This window comes from Watersipora subatra, chromosome 1, assembly GCF_963576615.1.
Source record: "Watersipora subatra chromosome 1, tzWatSuba1.1, whole genome shotgun sequence".
Classification (NCBI taxonomy): domain Eukaryota; kingdom Metazoa; phylum Bryozoa; class Gymnolaemata; order Cheilostomatida; family Watersiporidae; genus Watersipora; species Watersipora subatra.
The window spans coordinates 48068581-48091561 of NC_088708.1; the positions used below are offsets into that span (position 1 = coordinate 48068581).

Genomic DNA, 22981 nt, shown 5'->3' on the forward strand with positions numbered 1-22981 from the left:
TTAACGGGAGTTTTCATGCATTTTGCACCTGTGTGAATGTCTTTAACGTACATCTCAGCCAATGGATTTCTCCAGTCCATCAGTAAGTATGCGCCATGGCCAGCAGAAGTTTTAGTGCTCCCGACGCAAGAAAGTTCAAGTGGTTCTGGCAGTAAATTGGACGGAAGTATGTGATCAGATCTTATGATCGATGTTTACAGCTTATATAAATGATGCCTAGGGAGCTTGATCTATTTCAAATATCTTAGGCAGTAGCATCTACGCCTACCTTTCGTTAAATGGAGCAAAGCAAGCAACTCGAGCTAAAAAACACATTGATTTTGCACTGACATTTTTATGGCAACACTTTTGAATATCAAACAAATGCAACAGCTTTGGCCAAAAAACAGTCCAAGCGTATACACCCAATTTCAAGCTAGTGTTGTGTATATGATCAAACATTTACGCCCTCCTATATATCTGTCCATATGGATATTCTGCTTTGACAGATCAAGGCACCAGAATTTTCCATTCTGATTAAAGAGGTTTAGATTTCAGAAAAACACAAACGTTCAAAACGCTTGCGAGTATCATCGTATAAGAGGCAAAGCCTTATCATTTTTTATTAATAGGTATTTGGAACATCAAGAAAATATTTTAAAACAGTTTCAACACAACAACCCTTTTACCATCACCAAAAAACAAATTTTTACATTTAGATTAAGCAAATTTAGAAACTGAACTCCAGAAGTGTTGAGAATTTCTAACCATGTTTTACATTTGTGTACATGCTTTTACAATACAGTGCACCCCCGGGTTACGGCGTCCCTTTTTTCACAGTTTTTCACTTCATGATGTGGAACACGATGTTTTTTCGTCCAGTCGTTACGACATTTTTCATCATCCTACAAAAAAAGCCTCTCGAAATTCTAATTTGACAGTCGATGTGCTGAATATGTTGGAATCAGGAAGATGCCAACATGCTATTCGCCGAAATGCCACAACGCCTGAAGGAGATACGATGCTTGCACGCTCTTAGTTCAGCATTCTTCGTGTTTCGTAAATGCTTGATATGGTGAGTAAAGTGAAAAAATTAGTGAAAGCGAAAAGGAAAATTTATTGTGCATTTTAGCGTTTAATATGTTTATGAGAAACTTTAATTCATTATGCGTATATAACTACATACATAACTTTAACTTGTTAGCCATGGGTCCTAAGACTGATAACAACGTTAAAATATGAAGAAAATGATTACTATGGCAATGAAGGTAGAGTTACTAGGTTAACTATAAGTTAATTGTAGTTAGTAAGATTAATACACTATTTTGTTACTCATTTTTAATATGTACAGTACATATGTGAACTTTTGATGTTTTTTACCAGAGGGTGTTTGCATTGGATATATACTATTACTTCTCTATGCAAAATCTTTGTCTGCTGATGCCAACACCAAAATGAATCAATATCATATGGGGGAGGGTCGGTCTACTGTAGTTAGACATACACCGCAGTTTAGACACTGTGTTAAGGTCCGGCCACACGTAACGAATTATTCGTTCAATCTGCCCGAATCCACGAATTTCACAGAATTCACAGATTTATTCTACCGAATATCATAGATTCGTCTGAGCTGTGCATGCACACCGAATTCGTTACCGAAACGCGTTTAATTGGCTAACCAATTTTTTTAGCGAGCACGATTATAGTAGCTTTGACAAGTGCTATAGTCCAAGACACGTACGACAACACACAATAAAAGTATCACCGCGATATGAATTGATACATACGATGCAACTGCCTATATGCGCTAGAGATAGCGACTGTTTTTGCGACGGAGCTTTTGCTGCATAAAAACAAATTATTATTATTGAAAAAGAAATAATTCATAGCTTCTAAAACATCTAAAAGAAAATTCTGGATACACGATGAGAAGTTCCTGTCATGGTGAACCAACGAGAGAGAACCAACAATAGCGCATATAGGCCGTTGCATCGTATGTATCAAGTCATATCGCGGTGATACTTTTATTGTGGGTCGTCGTACGTGTCTTGGACTATACCACTTGTCAAAGCTACTAGAACCGTGCTCGCTAAAGAAAATTGGTTAGCCAATTAAAAGCGTTTCGTTAACAAATTCGGTGTGCATGCACAGCTCAGACGAATCTATGATATTCAGCAGAATAAATCTGTGAATTCTGTGAAATTCGTGGATTCGGTCAGATTGAACGAATAATTCATTACGTGTGGCCGGACCTTTAGACACCGCAGTAGACATTTACTTGCAATTGCACTCCTACTGCAAACTGTCCGCTGTGTTTTACTGCTCAATTACTTCCATGAAGCATTAAGTGAAACCCAGCAAATCGTGCACACTGAATGCAAACTCTTCAAAACTCGAAACTGCGCGTGCACTACTGCAGCGCACTACTGCATTAGTCTGAAGTTGTTACTGTAGATCAACTGATACTGTTGGCTTTTTAAGCGTTTGTACTGCATGGTACAATATTGTCAGATGCAGTTTAGCAAGCGCATGAACTTTCCCTCTAACATTTCGAAATAGGGAGTCTTTGTATTGTATTTTCATTAACATAAATTATATATAAAAACCATTATAAATTCTCATTTAACCCATATACAAAATGCTAATCTTGAAAAATGTGTTTGTCCACTCATCCTCAAGTTTGAGCAGCATTCACATCTTGCAACTGTGTTGTAGTTGCATCAAAATCTAAGAAATCTGAAGAACTCTTAGTAATGAAGTGTGTAATTGCTGCTATTTAGAGGTAGAATTCACCTATGGGACACATAAGAATTATATGTAATAGCCAATATTGTTATCATGGGACAACATTTCTCTTCATATTTTTCAATTGCTTCACTTCACACCACAATTAGATTCATCTCGTCAGAGAAACAAATGGAGTACTATTTTAAAACCTCTATGCAAGAATAGCCATCAGGGGACTGTTTCCGAGCTGGACAGTGAGAATATCTTATGTTCCAGACCCAAAAATGGCAAGATAGACAAATAAATTTGGAGAATATAAAAATGCAGCTTTAATAACTTGCTTAAGTTATCTCAGACACAAGGATAACGACTAATAAATACACTCAGATGTAAAAGACTGATATGTATACCCAAATCTGAAACCTGAAAGACTAACGGCCTGACTACCGACAGCGACTGATAGTATAGATATTAACTGTGGCTTCACACACCAATGCTAGTAAATGATTCGACATGTTGACAAATAGATTGACCAATGAGAATTAGCTATGTGATGTTGTGTGAAGGCCATGTCATCCTTGCTCGAGTTTCCAGCATAGTTATTGAAGTATTGTCTGCTACTTATATTGTAACGCGGATCATCGATGACTTGTGATAACAATAGCGTTTGTGCAGCTATTTGCATTACTGCATTTTCGTAAAATAAAAAACACAACACCCGCAAAAAAAGAGCCAAGAGCAAACATACTTCAAATTTAAGACATACCGCATATCCTTGCATTTAAGCAGAGTTTAAAACTCAAAAAAAGTTCCTAAACTAAAAGGTCAGTTGAACTTTGAACAGACTCAAATGAAATGATATTATGCTAACATAATTCCAACAACTACAACTCGAACGAACCATACTTAGCACACGGCTGGTAACCCATTATTTGCAGTTTGTTTTATACCTTACAAAGGAGGTTCGCTTGAAAAACCCTGTCCAATTTTTGTTCTCACGATAAGAGCGCGGATTCACACAGGCAAAGCAGTGCTTAGTGGATAAAAATATTCTGTGACAGCAATAACAGTCTGTGATTGTTAGGCCATACACTTGATCACTTAAGTTTTTACGGTCATCGCTCACATCTTTACGTGCAGTATAATTGCAATAATAGTACCGTTAGTACAGTTGAACAAATTTTACCGTTATGAATAAAGAGTAAAACACAGCAATAATTGTTATCACTTTCACCAAACTGCGACCTTTTGTTGTGAAAGGTGTGCCTAGCTTGTTACGATTCGTATGGTCGGCTTATACGTGAATTTTTATGAATTCACTGATTTCAGGGCTGTTTTTCTAAAGTTGGCTTATATGTGAGATTGGCTTATATACGAGGATATATGGTAGATTAAATTACAGAAAAAAATCTTTAACATAGTAAATTGCCAAAAAACCTATCTGGAATGTGTCATAAACAGTTCCAATTTCTACTATGACTTTCATATATACCGTAAAATCTTTATTTGAACGCTGTGGAGCTCTATTTTTCAACCCTTTCCTTAGATTGTCGCTTTATAGTAAAAATGTGAACAATAATAAATACAGCCAGATGAGAAACGTGAAAGATAACAAATACAGCCAAATGAAAAATGTGAAAGATAATAAATGCAGCCAGAAGAAAAATGTGAAAGATAATAAATGCAACCAGAAAAAAAATGTGAAAGATAATGAATGCAACCAGATGAGAAATGTGGATGATAATAGATGCAGCCAGATGAGAAACGTGGATGATAATAGATGCAGCCAGATGAGAAACGTGAAAAATAACAAATACAGCCAGATCAAAAATGTGAAAGATAATAAATGCAGCCAGATGAAAATGTGAAAAACAATAAATGCAGCCAGATGAGACATGTGAAAGATAATAAATGCAGCCAGATGAAAAATGTGAAAGATAATAAATGCAGCCAGATGAGAAACGTGAAAAATAACAAATACAGCCAGATGAAAAATGTGAAAGATAATAAATGCAGCCAGATTAAAATGTGAAAAACAATAAATGCAGCCAGATGAAAAATGTGAAAGATAATAAATGCAGCCAGATTAAAATGTGAAAAACAATAAATGCAGCCAGATGAGACATGTGAAAAACAATAAATGCAGCCAGATGAAACATGTGAAAGATAATAAATGCAGCCAGATGAGACATGTGAAAGATAATAAATGCAGCCAGATGAGACATGTGAAAGATAATAAATGCAGCCAGATGAGACATGTGAAAGATAATAAATGCAGCCAGATGAGACATGTGAAAGATAATAAATGCAGCCAGATGAAAAATGTGAAAGATAATAAATGCAGCCAAATGAAAAATGTGAAAGTAATAAATTATAGGGCACCTCTTCTCTCAGCTCTTTCCTTCTCAACTCTACATCCTTCTTACTGAAAGGGTTGTCATCTCCAAGGGCAAGGAGTTGTCTAATCTCCTTGTTGACATGCTGAGGCTGCCGAGGAGTCAGGAGATAGAGAACAATGTGTCGGCCCCATTTGTCCTTGACCAAGTCATCTAAACGCTCCTTCACCTCTGACACGATCAACTGAGTAGAAATTGTAATACAGTCAAACCTCGACTTGCGAGTACACCTACGAATAAATTTTTCAACAAACTGGAAAATTTGAGCAAATATTTGTCTCCACATATGAAGTAATTTTCGCCATAAGACTTTCAAGACTTCTCAAACATTAAAGTTTTGAGATCAAAAGTAAAAACCAGGTATAAATTTTAAAAATAAAACTTGAATCAGATAAAATGACAATCTTTTTACTGATTACTACTTTAGTTTTTACATGAAATTTAAGCTTGATCAGATAGTTTTTTACATAGGTTTACATTATATGTTTGTTTTAAAACATTGCAAGTAGTTTTTATTGTTTTATTGTTTGTAAGTTTTTATTGTTTCTGAGCCTTCAAACAAATTACAAAAATAGAAAGTATTTTTATGAGAATAATTTCTCTGACATGCCATAGTTCTCGACACATTTTAGAACAGAATAACTTTGCTCGTTCTGGTTTGACAATAACATCTCAAAATTTGTTAATACACAATTCGGGATTTTCAAATTCTCCAACCACTGGCCTTTACAGAAACGAACAGTGTAATAACCTGAAATATTAGTTGCGTGAATTTAGGAGAGACCCTTACCCTGATACATAAAGTAATAAATCTGGTGAAACTGTAAACAGGAAACACAGCCAGACGATGCTTCTGCAGCTGATGTATAATTTATGCGAGTCACATATGGACACATGAGGCCATATCAATTCTTGACACACAGCCAAGAGCAAAGCCTGTTCTCTCACACTTCATTTATGCATATATATAACAACAGGATATGAAGTGTAAAAACACGATAGCCAGAGGCAAAAATAATCAATTCAACAAAATCCATGCATATCTTATGGACTTACGATGTCCGATGGTACATAAATTAATGCCCTTTGTATTTCAGTAGCAGCTAAATACTTGGAGATTGTTCTGCAATACTTCAGCTAATTATGGACTATAATGCGTTCTAATAGAACCTAGATAATGAAGTTAGGCCAGTAACGGTTCACCTTAAACTGTTATTATAAATAGCCAGTCAGTGTCTTACACTCATGTATGTAACTACTATCACAATAATCTAACATTACACTGTCAAACCTATCATTTCATATGATTTTGCGCAGGAGACTACCAGTGTGAACTAGATATGTGCTACGTCCATATTTGCAAGTTTGGACTTCAGGCAATTACATAAAAACATGGTAATGTCAGATAAACCATTACTGAATTTCTAACACAGATGCAGAATACATACATTATTTACTAGTTAACACTTTGACGCCAGTTACCCTGTCATGTGACAACTATCAATATTACATTGCGAGGCAATTAGAAATCATCTCAGAATGTCCTAATACTATAAACCAACAAATTAAGTTTCATGAAAAGTAAAGAGTGAAATAATCACAACAATAATAGTACAGCTGATAAAAATATTTTGCCATTAAAAGTTTCTCACACAGCCGCAACGCAAAAATGACTCCTACCTGTGGCAATGACAAAAAAATGATGTAAAGACACTGTAAAGCATACAGAAACAGTTTGGACAAACAATGAATGACTGTTTAACATGTTTCAAATATGTTTTACACGAAGGAAAAAATACTTATTACTATTGAGCTTAATATGTTTCTATAAGACTGTCGCTAAGGTAGTACATAGACTAGGTGAAACGTAATGACCTTATACAAAGACATAGTTCTATACTTACAACTAGTGTACAAAACTGAACAGACGAGATTTGCAATTTTACAAAGGCTGGCAAAGTAGCTACTTTCATGGCTCAAATATTTTCTTTTAAATGAGGTAAAAGTCACAATATTCTAAATGGATTTGAGTTGCTTTTTAGAAACGTTTAAGAAGAAACACATTACTTGAATCTGTGACTGGCTGTACAGGTGCTATGAAAAAACCTATACACTTTTACGCGATACTGTTGGAATCGAGCGTAAACTGCCTGCAGGTGTAGTAGAATAAAAAGTTTTGGAGATTAACATCTCTGAACAATACAAATATTAAACATAATTGAATACTGCTCTAAGTTCATCTAATTTACCTCAAACTACATGTAGTTTCAAATTAATCAAGAATTTCTCTATGATATTATTAATGTAGTATCCAAGTAGTGAGGAGAAATCAAAGTCGATGCTTATACATTTAGGGATGTTAAAGCACATCAATTACATAATTTTTTTATCATATATTTCAATACATCAGAGTCTTGGCTTTCGAATAAGCCATTGTTTGACATGGTGAGACAAACATTGGTTGGTGTTTATAAGATTTCCCCAGAGATCTACCGCAGAAATGTTCAATGGTATAGACTCGAAAATTGTGACATCACAATTTTCATATGCGGTGTTGTGTGCTCTTATCGCTTATTTTATTGGTTATCGCCTATATTTATCAACTACGATAATGACGCTAGTGGCAGGCGAAGGTAGGACAACTCCAGAGAACCAATGAAGATGACAAAAGAATCAGGGTCATTAGCTCTCCATGTACAGATTATTTCTATGATAAATAACTTACGATTCCAAGCCTCATACTATGTTTTCCCAATAATATTATGCACTAGCCTTCTCATTTTATTGTGATGTTGAGGGTTGCGACCGAGACTAAAAGTGCGATTGACATATAGTCCTAGGGCCACGCAACCGCACGTCAAAATTTAATCGATGTGGTTTCATTACATTTATCAACGACAGTATATTTATTGAAGCATAATTAATTAACCCAGAACATGTGTTTGTATTGGTCAGGCGTTAGCACGATCCCGGGCATTGTTGATTATCTAGAATCCTAGTTTATTATTAGCGCTCTCCAGGTTTAACAGCACCGATTGTCACCGAAAAGCGCAGCCTCAATGGTAGTGAAAAGGATCGACTACCTAAGGCTAAATAATAATTGTGACATCACATAGTGGAAACCGCAACCAAGCGTTTTTTTATTGCAGGACATACTTTTGATACCGTTTTTTATAGTTCTGTTATTCTTTGTGTACTGAATATAGGCTCATTCGAAAGTCAAGACTCTGATGTATTGAACTATATAATAAAAAAATTATATAATTTATGTGCTTTAAGAACTTCAAAGAACTGTAAATTTTCTTTCTTCATAAATGATGAATGAGTTAGTACCTTCGCAACTAATTTGGTGTCATCGACTGCATCGAAGATGGCAAACAGCAGCATGTGGCCATATTCTTCTACCATGAGCTTCTCAATGTATGGCTTCAACTGTTTGACAATGAGTTTGCGCCCTTTCGCAGAACTGTACCATACTACAAACATGGCAACGCGCGCCCCCTCTCGAGTGTGAGCTATATGGGCTATATGCTCCTGTAGTGACTCCGCCATGACCTGCAAACAGACGGACAACTCCTGCTACGTGTCTGCAAACTGCTAGACTGTGATAAGAAATGCTGAACGATATTCATAGAATATTCGCAGACTATTTAAAAGAGTATTAACTTGACACATCTCATACCTACATGAATGTGTTTACCTCTTTATAAATAGCTGCTATAATCGGAAAAGTTGTAGGTTGCCCAACAACGATACACAAATTTAGCATACTAATTTGTTAGTGTTTTAATGCAAGGAAATTGCATTACAAATGAGCAATGCATAGGCGGCTGAGTGAGAACCAGTGTGAGCCAGTTTATAAGCAGTGTCAGGATCCTAAAGTGGGACACGCAAATGTCGCAATGCCATCTGTGACAAACGTGACAGCTGACACGGTACGGTTCAACAATAAATACAAGTTGTTTCCAAAACCCATACGAGCTATGCCAATCCTTGAGCCATTTGTCATATAAATATCGCAGCAGGTAACGTGAAAGGGGAACACGTTGCAAATTCAAACAACTACCAAAACATTAAAGAGAAACTTTGTTGCATGCGGCTAAAATGTTTCACACCTGTGCTACCTTTGTTGTAGTAAAATCCCACATGTATATATACTAAATCCTAAAATTGAAAGAATATATAGCACATTATACTGATATTTTAAATTAGAGGAAAACGAATACACTACATAAATTGGTCTGGTCAACTTCGAGCAGAGTAAAACCACGATGATAGCAGTAATAATAGATACCATTAATAACTCAATAGTGTCTCTCAAATGAACCTTTTACAAATTTAAGTGGAAACAAATAAAATTCAATTTAAAACCGAATAAAATTCAAAACATAATCAATTTGGTTATTCGTTTTAATCGCTATCAATTTGACAAATTTTTTTAGAGCTCTTGCTGACCTTGATCAATAGTATTATGCACAATGAAATATTCACTCTCGTGTATTATTCATGTAGATGAGCACTTGTTTCATTTTGAAAGACTTGATGTCAATATCCAACCTGTAACTGCCATATAAAATTATTTCATTTTATTTAATGAGGTTGTTACGGAAGACAAATGATAAAACTTTACTATCTTGTTCACGCTTATCCGAATTTCAGTGTTTTACAATATTTTAAACAGGTTTGGATTCATGCTCAAAGTGATATTATAGTTTTCTTTGTAATAGATGAAATAAATACTGGATGCCGCTGCCTCTTCAGGTGCTGTTGCCACTGCTTTTTATTTTCCGTCATCAAGAAACTATGTTGTTGAATTTAACTGGTACAGAGATTAACTAACAGATTTGTTAGTCGCATGACAGCACTCGCAGTTGTTAAGCTAAAACCAGTTTAGATGGTGATTTCTCCTTCTTCAGCCTTGACATCCATAACAAATCTTTCCCAGTAAGATTGAAGGTGGCAGCCCAGCAGATCATGAACCTGGTTCAAGGTTGTATCTGCTTACCTCTACTCCGTGTGATTGTTTCAAACTGCATGTCTCGGAATTCGGTCGAATTTAACACTTTGTTGAGAATACCTTGTTGCCTCAGGACAAAGTTTCTGGTATATTGTTAATAACAAGATTCATTTCTTGGAAGAAAATAGCAACTTTTGCACATTACCAGTAGGCCTTCAAGGTTAAACTGGTATGCTGATAGCAATCAAGCACTAAGGTTTGCCAAGGCACGCCTGCTAATAACCTCGGGGCTGTTGCCTGGATATCTGGCAATCTCAACAACAAAAAGGACGATGGAACAAAATAGTCTGAAATGAAGCATCTAAATATTATGATCTCTGTTAGCCTACTTGCATATTTGTTCAAGTCATGCTGTTGAAATGATACTTCAAATACTTAGTTGTTTGAAAAAGAGAACTTCTTACCTAATTTCTGTATAATATCATCAGGTTTGTAACCTTAATGAAATCAAACCAGTCTATAAAAAGAATCCTGTGTATATTTGCAGTTGCGACAGTCAAAGCATTTATGTGCTATTCAACTAAATTCATTTGCAAAGCCAAATACTGACAAGTTGATATCGAAAGTGACTTGCCAACTTCCGATCCAGTAAGGACATATTATTTGTAATGACCCAAAGTACATACGGCTACACTGCGGTACACATATTTTGTGTACCAACAACGAAACATGTTCAAACTGTGAAACAATGACCAAAGGCTAACAATCAACCTGTAGTGTAACCACCACATCTATGTCAATGAAACACGTGCAAGTAATTGCTGGAGTTGCTCACCTGTCGGTCTGTGTCATTGGAATACTTTAGATACTCGTAGAATAAATTATGGACAAAAGTGAATTTTAGAGCCTCCTTTTCAATAAGCCCTTCCAATGTCTCCTTCATATGCTTAAGAATAAAGGGTTTTTTCTCCGGTTTAGCTTCAAACATCTGCAAATACATTGCGCATGTTGTACAGTGTATCATAAACACCTAGAGATACATAGTACATGTTGTACACAGTGTATTATAAACACCTACAGACACATAGTACATTTTGTACACAGTGTATTATAAACACCTACAGATACATGGTACATGTTGTACACAGTGTATTATAAACACCTACAGATACATAGTACATTTTGTACACAGTGTATCATAAACACCTAGAGATACATAGTACATGTTGTACACAGTGTATTATAAACACCTAAAGATACATAGTACATGTTGTACACAGTGTATTATAAACACTTACAGATACGTAGTACATTTTGTACACAGTGTATTATAAACACCTACAGATACATAGTACATTTTGTACAGTGTATTATAAACACCTAAAGATACATAGTACATGTTGTACACAGTATATTATAAACACCAGCGGTATATGTTAATGTTTTAATCATGAGACAACTGGCTACAAATTAAGAAACAAAAAACTGCAAGATGTTGATTTGATAACAAATGAGGTCCTTGACCCAGCTTCCAATCTTTATCAATCACATAAATATACCAAGAATACTAAAACTGAATAGTTTGTGGTCAAAACACCTATAACAAAATTTTCTACGACCAAAATAGTACACCAACCCAAAGTATCCATTGACGATGTTTTCAAAAATTATGATTTCTATCAACGTAGAGGTGACAACTGAAACACGCGGATGAACAATTTTGGCAGAACCAGGTAGTTATGATTAAGAGGGAGATGGAGAAGGTACCTGAACGAGAGACTGGTTTCCTTGAGCGAAGAGGGTGAAAGAAGGGCCGTAGAACTGTTTAGCAAAACATAGCCTCTGCTCAGCATTCGCGTATTCATTATAGGCAAACTCTACCACAGGACCTGCCAACTTGTGACCAATCAACTTTCTAGCATTCGCCATGAGCTTCTCTGTAATGAGAGAGGTGAACTTCTTACTTTATGAAGATAGACAGCCATATTTGAAATAATCTAGGCCAGTTTAATGCAGGTCTCTAAACTTTCTTTAGAGATGGTTCTCATAATTGCATAGTTTGAAATCTTTCATATGCAATTTAACTTACTCGTTATTTATTTAATTAACCATATCTATTCAACATTTATGTCATTACTTCAACATCTAATTTATTCATACATATTTATTTGTGTAAACACGCCGCCACCATTGTCTACGCTCACATTAAAACACACTGACATTAGACAAAATGATGTGAGTAGCTGAAGGTCAATAAGCAAGCAAGATGAATCTCTTCAACAGATTCTTGGCAAGTATTGCTATTGTTGATCTTTAGATATTTTCAACTGTGATTTATACAAAACACTGAAGTCAAGGTAGAGGTGGTCTACTGGAACCTGTGCTAGAAATCAATAACCCTAATCTTGCCCTAAAGATGAAATAATAAAGAAGTTCTTGGCAACCATGTAAACAAGGAATTTAAAAAGCAAGCCTGCAAAGCATTTAGCAACAAATCTACCGTAAAACCTTTAATTGAAGGTCACCTCTATTTGATCACCACTTCTATTTGATATCCACTATAGGAGAAGGATTGAAAAATAGAGTGCCACCCTTCAATTGAATGCCACCTCCATTTGACCGCCAATTTGACATCCTTTGATCTTCACGAACCCATAATAGTAAGTGAACAGAAAAAATGTCCACAAAAGGGTATTAATAATAAATCGTTTACATTAATAACAATTAATTCTCTTCTCGTAAGGCCTTTTCGTTTTCTTTTATTAAAAATTTGAAAGCAACACCATAGAAATAATTAACAACAGTATCAGGTAGATAGTAGCTCTTTTTTGAACGTGGTCTTGATACTTCAAAGTACAGCGAATATAAAAACGGTTTACACTTGTGATGATGGTATATGAACAACTAGTTTTAGACTAAAAATTGTGCTTAACACACACGCGACTAAAGGTTGATCACTACATATACGTATTTGTGTGAAATGTAACATGTAAATGTTTTGCTTTGCTTTGCTAAAAAATTGTTTCGACTAGTTCAACAAAAAATTGTTTCGACGCTAATATTGACTAGTTCAACCATGCAGAAGAAGAGTTGAAGTCAGAAGGCTTTGAGGAAGGTACTGAACAACAAGATGTTCGTTCCATTGAAAGCAACAAGCAAGAATGTAACTGGCCAAGTAAACGATGCAAATATTTTTGTTTCAAAAATGTTAATTTTTATTTCTGCTTTTATTATAAGTATGGTTCGTTTGTCATTTGTTCATGAATATACATGTATATTTGGAGCATTTGATAAATTATTGGTATATAACACATAGATTTGCAGATTTACAACATATTATTTGATAGCATCACTGCAGTAATCTGATCTTACAATAGATTGACACTCCTAACTTCTCTTCTATTGAACATAAAAAGCTAGTTTTGGCTGCAAACTGTAGCTAAAACATATCAATGAGTACAATGAGCTTTTATGCAGCATTATTAAATATAGATATAAAATAAAAACATGTCTTCAAATTTAGATTGAAATAAAAATTTAAAGCTCCATCAAATTGCAAAACAGGACACAGGCTATAATATCATCGAAAGGTTAATTGCAAGTAATTAACTGCAAAATATCAACTGTTAGAAATATTTATCAGCTTCCCAATGCGTATTTATTTAAGCAACTTGTCATAGATCTGCAACTTGGAGGTAAGTTATAGCAGATTTATTGCGCCCAAAAAGGTTAATGCCACTCTGCCAGAAGGAGAGTGCAAAAGATAAACGACATTCGCTTCGCCCGTTAATGAGTTAAATTTAGCTTCTCAAAATTCTGATGAATATTTTGAAAACTACAATGCCACCCTCAATATGAATGTCACTTCTAATCAAATGTCGCTGCAGGGAAAGGGTTGAAAAATAAACCGCCACAGTGTTCAAATAGAGGTCCGCCTCCTTAGAAAAGAATAAAAGTTGGAAAAACCAGTCAACATCGGCTTGACTTTCAAAACGGTAAAATAAAAGATTATTTGATCCTGCAATAGTTAGTGATTTTTTGTCTGATCAGAATAAAAATAATTCAAATGATAGAAGTGAAGTAAACTTTTTGGACTTTTAATATACTTGGAATATACAGAGAAAACGATCGTTATGGTGGCTCGCACGGCTACGTTATAGCGTTTGACTCTACCGAAAAGAAAATGCTTCCAAGCATTTCATGCAGGGACAATTGCACATGGTTGTATTTTTTTAGTAGTAGATACAGTGAAACTCGGATAACTCAAACTTCAAGGGACCGAGCAAAAGTGTTCGAATTATCAGAGCGTTCAAGTTATCAGAGCACTGTCACAAGTCCATGTATTTACTTATTTATTAGTAGATACATGTACATATACAAACTATAATATAAATCAAAAGCACAAATGGCTTGTTTCAAATTAAATGCTTCTAATGTAAAGTTTAAAACGTTTTTATCAAAAAGTATAGAGATTTTTCTATCCCTTGAGATTGGTTTGTTGTTTGAGGTGATGTTATTGCCAGGACGTTTTTTAGATTGACATTGGCAAAACTTGATCGTTGCTGAAATGCTCAAAAGAAAAGACATCTTTTTCTTTTGAGCGTTTTACTCACGATCAATTTTGCCGATTTTTCTTGAAGTTTATGCAAAGATTACCTTACTTTACCTGAGATTCGTTAAGAGCAACACTCCGAGGCAGTTCAATTAAAAGTTTTACGAGGTTTTACGGTACATTGTATATCACTCACGCTTTTTGAATGGATACTTATTGAATGTACACACGTATTCTGTGTTTAGGCCAAACGATGAATAGTTTTTTTAGCTAAGACAACGTATATGTTTAATTACAACAATTTTTAAGACGTTTTAATCATTCAACATTCCGACGTTGATTCAACACGGAATCAACGTCGAAAAAGCCATCACAGGCTAGCCGGGTCACGCACTCAAGGATTTTCGCCACGCAAATACAAAACAAAAACAACATGCTGTTTTTGTTTTGTATGTGCGTGGCGAAAATCCTTGCGCGCGTGACCCGGCTAGCCCGTGCTATTCATCGTATAGCAGTATAAATCAAATTTCACCAAACCTTTAGAAAAGTCGTTGACAAAAATATTTTGCCGATGGAGGTAATAACGACGCTTATGAATTACGAAAATTTGAGGTTTACCTCTATGGCTTGGAATAAAGTGATTTTCTAAAGCGATAGCAACCGTTTCGGTAGCCGTTGGGCAAAAAACAGTTCGAATTAACAGTGTTGAGTTCGAGTTATATAGAGCCATTTATCATTGCGTGGGAACGGACCAAGCAAATCCATTCGAGTTAACCATGTGTTCGCTATATCCGAGGGCGAGTTATCCATGTTTCACTGTATATAAATGAATGTTTATGTACAAGAATTTTTGTTCATATAAATAAATTTAAGATTTGAGCTATGCATGTTCATAAAATATCGATTTTATTGAATTTTCGAAAATAAATTACACAAGTTTCGGTTGCTTTTGGGGGCTTATACCTGGTCAAAGGGTTAATAAGCTGTTTTGTAGGCACAAAATATGTGGAAATGAGATTACAAGCTCTTAAAAGCTCAAAAACGAACAGTTAATCGCCGCCATCACGAGACCGCCATAGATTAGAATCTCTTTCCCAAACGGCTCAAATGGGACGTAGTTGTACAAGATGGCTTCTGTTTACACTTTCATGCAACCTCATTCGTCGAAATATTTTCACAAATATACTTCAAGCATTCAATAAAACCATGTCTATTGTTCTTACGTGTCCATTTCATCATCATTGTAATGCTGTCATTTTGAGCACTGATATCTCAAAACCTACCGTAAAAATTCATTTAATTTTTCAACCTTAGCTTGAAGGAGTGCATATCATCCTCTGATAAACATGACGAGCTTATTGGTCACCTGTAATAGTCGAAAAATGCTGCAGAAATTATTCGGGCTATTTGGCCGGAAGTACGTGTCACATGATCAGATTACGACTAGACGATTAGACCAAGCCGAAACAAAACTGTAAACTAGCGAGCGTTTATATTTGGTAAGGGCTCTTCGGTAAAACCCAAAGTGTTTGTCATAAACTAGTGCTACGAGAAGTTTTATATTGAGACTTTTATTGGCAATAACCAAAACAACCAAATGTAATGACTACATCGGAGAAATAAACTGATTTCAATCAACAGCGGTTTCATGATGGCGGCGATTAACTGTTCGTTTTTGAGTTTTAAGAGCTTGTAATCACATTTCCACATATCTTGCACCTACAACACAGCAGAGTAAAACATGGTGAACCTTTTGATACCAAATAACTGTAATGTTAATTTTGTTGCAAGTCAATCTTTAAACCTCGCGTGACCGTTTAAAACTTTTACTCACCAGAAAGATTCCTCTTACCTATAATGAAAGTCTTCTCATCCTTAGTACCTCGACGCAGCAAGGATCGTACAAAGAAGACAGAATATGTTGATTTGACCATTTCAAGAACAGAGTCCTTGAGACTGTTGAACAGTTCAGTTCTTATAGACTGAGACGCATGTTTTGATATTGTCTGAAATATTCTTGTTGTGTCATGAGCAAATGCAAAGTCACGTTCCTTCCCTTGCACCAGTGACATCACCTACAATAATATTTCTGGTATATCCGGTGTCCAAGAAGGCCATCAGACAAGCATTTCTTGAGGCAGCATTTCTCAACTCGGCATGTCTAAAGCAGCATTTCTAAAGGCACCATTTCTTTTGGCAGAATTTTTAAGGCAGTACTTTTTAAAGCAGAATTTCTTAAGACAGCTCTTCTTGAGGCAGAATATTTACATCGCACCTCTTAAGGTAGCATTTCTTAAAGGTGCATTGCCAGATTGTGAAGATAATGAAAATATACTGCAAAACACAAAATTCGCCGTTAGCCATGGAAGGACAATTCTAGTTTGAAGGTGACATGATACAAGCACACCCTAGTCACTTGCAAGATGAACATAGGGAGATGAATGTTATTCGATGCAACCGAATAATACGATAACCACTTCTTGACTTCTTGTGCTAGAGGTGTGGTTTTTTTATTTACAGCCCTTATGAGACTTGTCTACGGTTACTAAGTATGACCTAATTAGCAAACTTAGCTGTGAATGGTCAATAAAATTTTCTAGTCAATAAACAACATGAGTTTTATTTGGAGTTAGAGTGTTTATTTCTAGCTGTCAACCGTTTTCTGCTTCCTCCCACCTCTGACTCGCATCCTTCCACTACTGACGGTCTTCGCTCAGCCTACTTGATCAATGCCAAAGGTAAACATACCGTTCATAGCTGTTATTTGTTACTTCTCTGTTCTTCTTTCCATTTTTACTTTTTCTGTTTATTATGCAGCGATATAATTCTAACACGCATTTTTTACGCTTTAAGCTTTGCTTATAATTTATATAAAAATTATACCCAGGTTTTGTGGGTGCTGGGAACAGATTTGTCATGTATAATTACAGTTCGTCCACTACAGCCATACTTCAACTTACAAGTGCCCCAACATACGAGAAACTTGAGATACGGAGCCAGCTTTTAAGCAAGTTTTAGCACAAACATACGAGCCATGTTAGAGATACGACCACGCGAGTCAGTTGTCAAGTATGTCGCAAGCGTTTTATGAGAACAGCCTCACTCTGCATTTTTCAACTGCTTGAGTTATACTTCTGCACCGTGTTTTTGTGTGCGATTTTCAGTGCGGAATTATGTGAATTAAAAGTACTGTGCATAGACCGAAAGTTAACCGGTACAATGAAGGATAATGCAAAAAAAGTGAATGATAACAATTGATATTAAACGTTAAAATATTGAAAAATATGCGAAATGTGTATGCATGATTGAGCTAGCTCAGCAATATGACAGAAATACATCCACAAGTATCAAACAGAAGGATTATATTAAGGGCATTGAGTTTGCAACAAGACTAACCCTAGTTTCTGAACGGCGCAGCGATCTTATTGATCGCTGATGAAGAGACTGCTCAAACTTCGAACAACAGACAAACAATTGGCCGGCGATAGCGTAGCTGAAACGATGCTATGTAAAAAGGCTAGTGCTATCGATCAAGGCTATAAAAATAGACATTCGGACAAGTTGGCTAGTGGTCGTGCATTAGCCCTTTGTGACGACACCTGTGTTCGTCCTTATGGCAACATGTTGAAAGGGCGATAAAGGCAAACGTCCTTTTAAAGGTTTCTCTTAAAACGACTGGCTGATCGTGAGAGCGAAACAAAGGAAAAATTAGCTAAGCCACGAGAAATTTAAAACTATGAACGCCTGAGAAATTTTAATCACATTAAGTTTAAAATGAAAGTTTGCTTTTAACCCTTTCGATACCGTAGACGCATTTATGCGTTTTCTATGGTTGAGTGCCGTAGACGCATTTTTGCGACTTTCCCAGCAACAGCGTAGTAACTTAATTTTATAATTCGTTGACAACATAACCCACGGTCTTTAGGACTTTTATGATATTGACAGTGTTGTACAAAGATTCATCTATAAAATTAGCCTAAAATAATGAAGCAATTTAAAACTTTTGCTTGAGAATTTCCAACGTAAAAACGAACATTTTTTTGTGTAAGTTTTGTTAAGTACCGCACGAGTCAGAAAACAGGTAATTACTTTTGTTGATGACATTATAGCCAATTAAGATTCAGATTTTCGTGATTACACAGATAATTAAAGTAGCAGCACTGACTCTGATAGTGGTGAAAGTAAGTTTTGTAAGGGTAAGGAACATTGTGGAGGATCGTTTTAGCTTCGAAGCGACCGTAGCTTTACATAGTTTTATCATCGCACAAAGTATAGATACATTGAACTTTTTGCATAGCAGTGTTGGTTAAAATGTTGGAAAAATAAAATATGTAACAAAAATGTTCTAGATAGTTTGAAATTGAAAAAATATTGTATACATATCATGAAGTAATATCGGCAATTTTCGGTAAAATGGCTGGCAGTAGGCAGATAGCTAAATTTGTACATGGACGGCAGTGAAACGGTTAAGACTGCTTCAGAATGAAAATTTATCAAAGTTAACTGTTGTAATGAAAGATAACTGATCTCTCTCTCCCTGGCAAATGCTAGCATTAGCTGCTACTGCGTGTATTTAATTTTACATTTTAATTAAACACATTTCCTTGCATTATTTTTTATTTGTTGCTTTTTGAAAGCTTGTGGTAAGTTAGGACAATAACTAACAAATTTTTATGTTACAATATCTTGTTTTAAGTGTTTCTGTTTGCGTTTTTTTAGAGTATGGAAACCAAACAATATATATCTAATTGTTCTATATATAAATAATTTGCCCCAACATGTAAATTGACATACGAGCTCAGTCTCAGAACGAATTAAGCTCATAAGTCAAAGTATGATTGTATTCACTTTTATTTCAACATGTGTTTTATGCAAACAAAGACCAAGGTTATTCGGCTGTCTTCGGAACCCTAGAACAGTACAGTAATCTTAACTGCAACAGGCTGTTTCCTTCATCTACACACGTGTTGTTGCAACAACAATAGCAGAACAAGATTAGGGCATTTATTCGGTAAAAGATGTTACTATTTACAAAGTATTCTACTTACAAAACGGCTTCTAAAACGAATTAATTTCGTTATTAAAATTTCCACTGTATTAAGTATTGTGACAACAATACAAGAGTTCTATTTGTAGCAGAAATAATAATATCAAAACATTTTAATACTTAACTTTTGCTAGCTCGGTTCAAATGAATCATTACAAAGCTGCTAGTTTATAGCAGGATCTGTTGAGAAATTTAATGCATAAACTAGATGTGTTTGCCAGAGTTGAAATTGGAAACACCTAGTTAAAACTCAAAGGTAACACTCATAGTTGATACCTGGGTTTTAGTACAGTTAAACATCTCAACTGCCATTAAAATTTGACCTTATCACAAAAAAACAGGCCTAGCTCATATGAACAAAATGAAAATGATTTTAGACTAGCTATATTTGCTTCCTGTTTTAATTATATATTTGATAGGACAATTGCATATCAACAAGCTAGCTAAGACACGAATTTGCTACATGAAGTTTAGATTTGTTCACCTTTCGACATAGCTGCTCACGCTGGTCTTTAGGAAGATTTTGTCTCCGTAAATCTTCCCAGATCTTTTTCATTTCTATGGTGGCATCATAGTGACTGCGATCTTTTTGTCTCCTTTCATTTCGTAGAGTCTTGCTTTTAGCATGAGCTTCTTTGCTTGTCAATATTACAGCTTTGGGTTTATCTATAAATTAGGATTGAGAATAGAAACAGTAGCAGCAAAATGATATTCATATTTCCAACTTACTAAAGAGCTTACTAAAGTCAACCAGCTTGTGTGAATCGAGGTTATCGGGCAAATATTATGCACGCACAATAATAAACTCTCTACAGATATTAAATCTCAAGCTAAAGAAAGTTGTATCCGACCTCCAGATACCAATGGGTCATACGAAAATGCTGAAAAAAAACTGAGCAACTTAGTCGTTAACTAAATTGGAAATTCTTGTAGAGTAATTCAACGAACGTATAAATCTTTACAATTTAATAAATTAGCAAAAAGACCTTTTTTATTTGAATCCTTAGTAAATCGATAAAAGCTTGTCACAAAGCTTTTGGGTTTACTAAATATGCCCCAATAAGAGAGGAGAACTACATATCTGCACCCGAGTTAAGCTGTTCCTGCTATACCGTCTTATCACCATATTTTTCGTCCCCGCCATGTAACATTTTTCACCATAGGAAACCAACAAAAACTTCTCTGGAAATTCGAATTTGGCAGTTGATGTGTTGAATAAATTGGAATAATGACGATGTCGAAATGCTAATCGCTGAAATCCCTCCCACATCACTTGAAAGCGATATGATGCCCGCTTTTTCTCAGTTCAGCGTTATTCGCTGTAAGCTTTATAGCGTTGTAAGCTTTATAGAGAAAACGAAACCGGAAACAGATAGGTGTTAAAATTTCAAATGACAACATTATGGGATGGTTTAGTGAAATACATACAAAAACTACTCTTCAAGTGTGTGTTTAGTAAGCTAAACTCATTTAAGTTATTCAAAGTTTATGTTATACGTCTGTTTTGAAAGGATGAAATCCTTACGGTACGTACTGCACATAGTACATTATAATTTTATACTTCATCGCCGATCATAATCACTAAATACACGAAAGTTACTGTAGATAACTAGTTACTAAGGTTAACATACTACAGTCAAACATGGATAACTCGCCCACGGATAGCTCGAACACATGGTTAATTCGAACAGTTTCTTTGGTCCGTTCCCACGTAATGATAAATTGCTATAGATAACTCAAACTCAACACTGTTAACTCGAACTGTTTTTTGCCCAACGGCTACCGAAACGGTTGCTATCGCTTTAGAAAATCACTTTATTCCAAGCCATAGAGGTGAACCTCAACTTTTCGTAATTCATAAGCGTCGTTATTACCACTATCAGCAAAATATTTTTGTCAACGACTTTTCTAAAGGTTTGGTGAAATTTGATTTATAGCAAACATCCGCTTAGCGATCGCCATTCGAAAGCAAAGTAAAGTGAGGTAATCTTTGCATAAACTTCAAGAAAAATCGGCAAAATTGATCGTGGGTAAAACGCTCAAAAGAAAAAGAAGTCTTTCCTTTTGGTCATTTCAACAACGATCAATTTTTGCCAATGTCAATCTAAAAACGTCCTGGCAATAACATCACCTCAAACAACAAACCAATCTCAAGTGATAGAAAAATCTCTATACTTTTTGATAAAAACGTTTTAAACTTTACATTAGAAGTATTTAATTTGAAACAAGCCATTTGTGCTTTAGATTTATATTCTAGTTTGTTTATGTACATGTATCTACTAATAAATAAGTAAATACATGGACTTGTGACAGTGCTCTGATAACTTGAACGCTCTGATAATTCGAACACTTTTGCTCGGTCCCGTGAAGTTCGAGTTATCCTTGTTTGACTGTATTTTGTTACTAATTTTTAATTTGTACAATACGTATATAAAATTTTGATGTTTTTTACCAGGGAGTGTTTGCATTGTCACAATTAGTCTACTATGAGTTTCTATACACCACTCTACGACATTTTTGCCTCGCGATGCTAACACCTGAACGATTTAATATCGTATGGCAGGTCCACCGTATAACCAGAACACTTAATAAGCAGTAAGCACAGTACTTGACAGATTCAGGCTTCATCTTGACCCGGTTGCTCAAAAGGTAGCTTTAGAGTATTTGTACTCTCACGTCTTTTTATTACATACTACTCCCAAGTTAATTCTAACTTCAACCAAACCTACTGCTAAAAGTCGGCGCAAAACATGATTCAATCGATCTTTTATTGAGGTTACCATTATTCAACTAATAAACAATGAAGTTGTTTTATAACTCAATTTTATGCTTTATATAACAATTACACATTAATTAAAACCTAGACAATGTCACTCAAACTCGGACAACAGAAAATGTTCTAATTTTGACACAAAACGAGTTTCTATTATTTTATCAGTATCCTATTCCACAATAAAACTCAACTAAAGCCCAGCTTTCAATAAGCATCATCATGAAAATTGGCATTGTTGATTCGCAAGATCGTACTACATACATTCTACACCAACTAAAAATCTCATTCAATAAGCAAATATGAGAATCAAAATTTTGCATTTAACCTGTTTTCAAACGCTTCAAAGGTTTATCTTTGGACACTTTATTAAAACGTTTATTATGTGTTGTCTTATTATCTGGTTTCTTCTTTTTGGTAGCAATTGAAGCTTTTTCTGGCGCTCCTTCACGTGTTCGCTTTTTACTAATAGCCATCATTATACGTGACCTTCAGTTAACCTTCAGAGCTGTTGCCCATGTGGGAACACATTTCTAGAACAGCTAAAATACCG

The 22981-nt window shown here is 35.3% G+C and overlaps 1 protein-coding gene across 1 annotated transcript in view; it reads right to left on the reverse strand.

Moving 5' to 3' along the window:
• Positions 1-22934, reverse strand: part of LOC137386089 (pumilio homolog 3-like) — a 31190-nt gene extending 8256 nt beyond the window's left edge. Inside the window, exons 1-7 of the mRNA XM_068072769.1 lie at positions 22757-22934; positions 20143-20324; positions 16464-16686; positions 11827-11996; positions 10895-11047; positions 8436-8657; positions 5089-5286 (exon numbers count right to left, since the gene is read on the reverse strand). Of these exons, the coding sequence (XP_067928870.1) occupies positions 5089-5286; positions 8436-8657; positions 10895-11047; positions 11827-11996; positions 16464-16686; positions 20143-20324; positions 22757-22907 (1299 nt within the window). The 5' untranslated portion in view covers positions 22908-22934. The remainder of the gene's footprint in view (positions 1-5088; positions 5287-8435; positions 8658-10894; positions 11048-11826; positions 11997-16463; positions 16687-20142; positions 20325-22756) is intronic.
• Between the last annotated feature and the right edge of the window lie 47 nt (positions 22935-22981).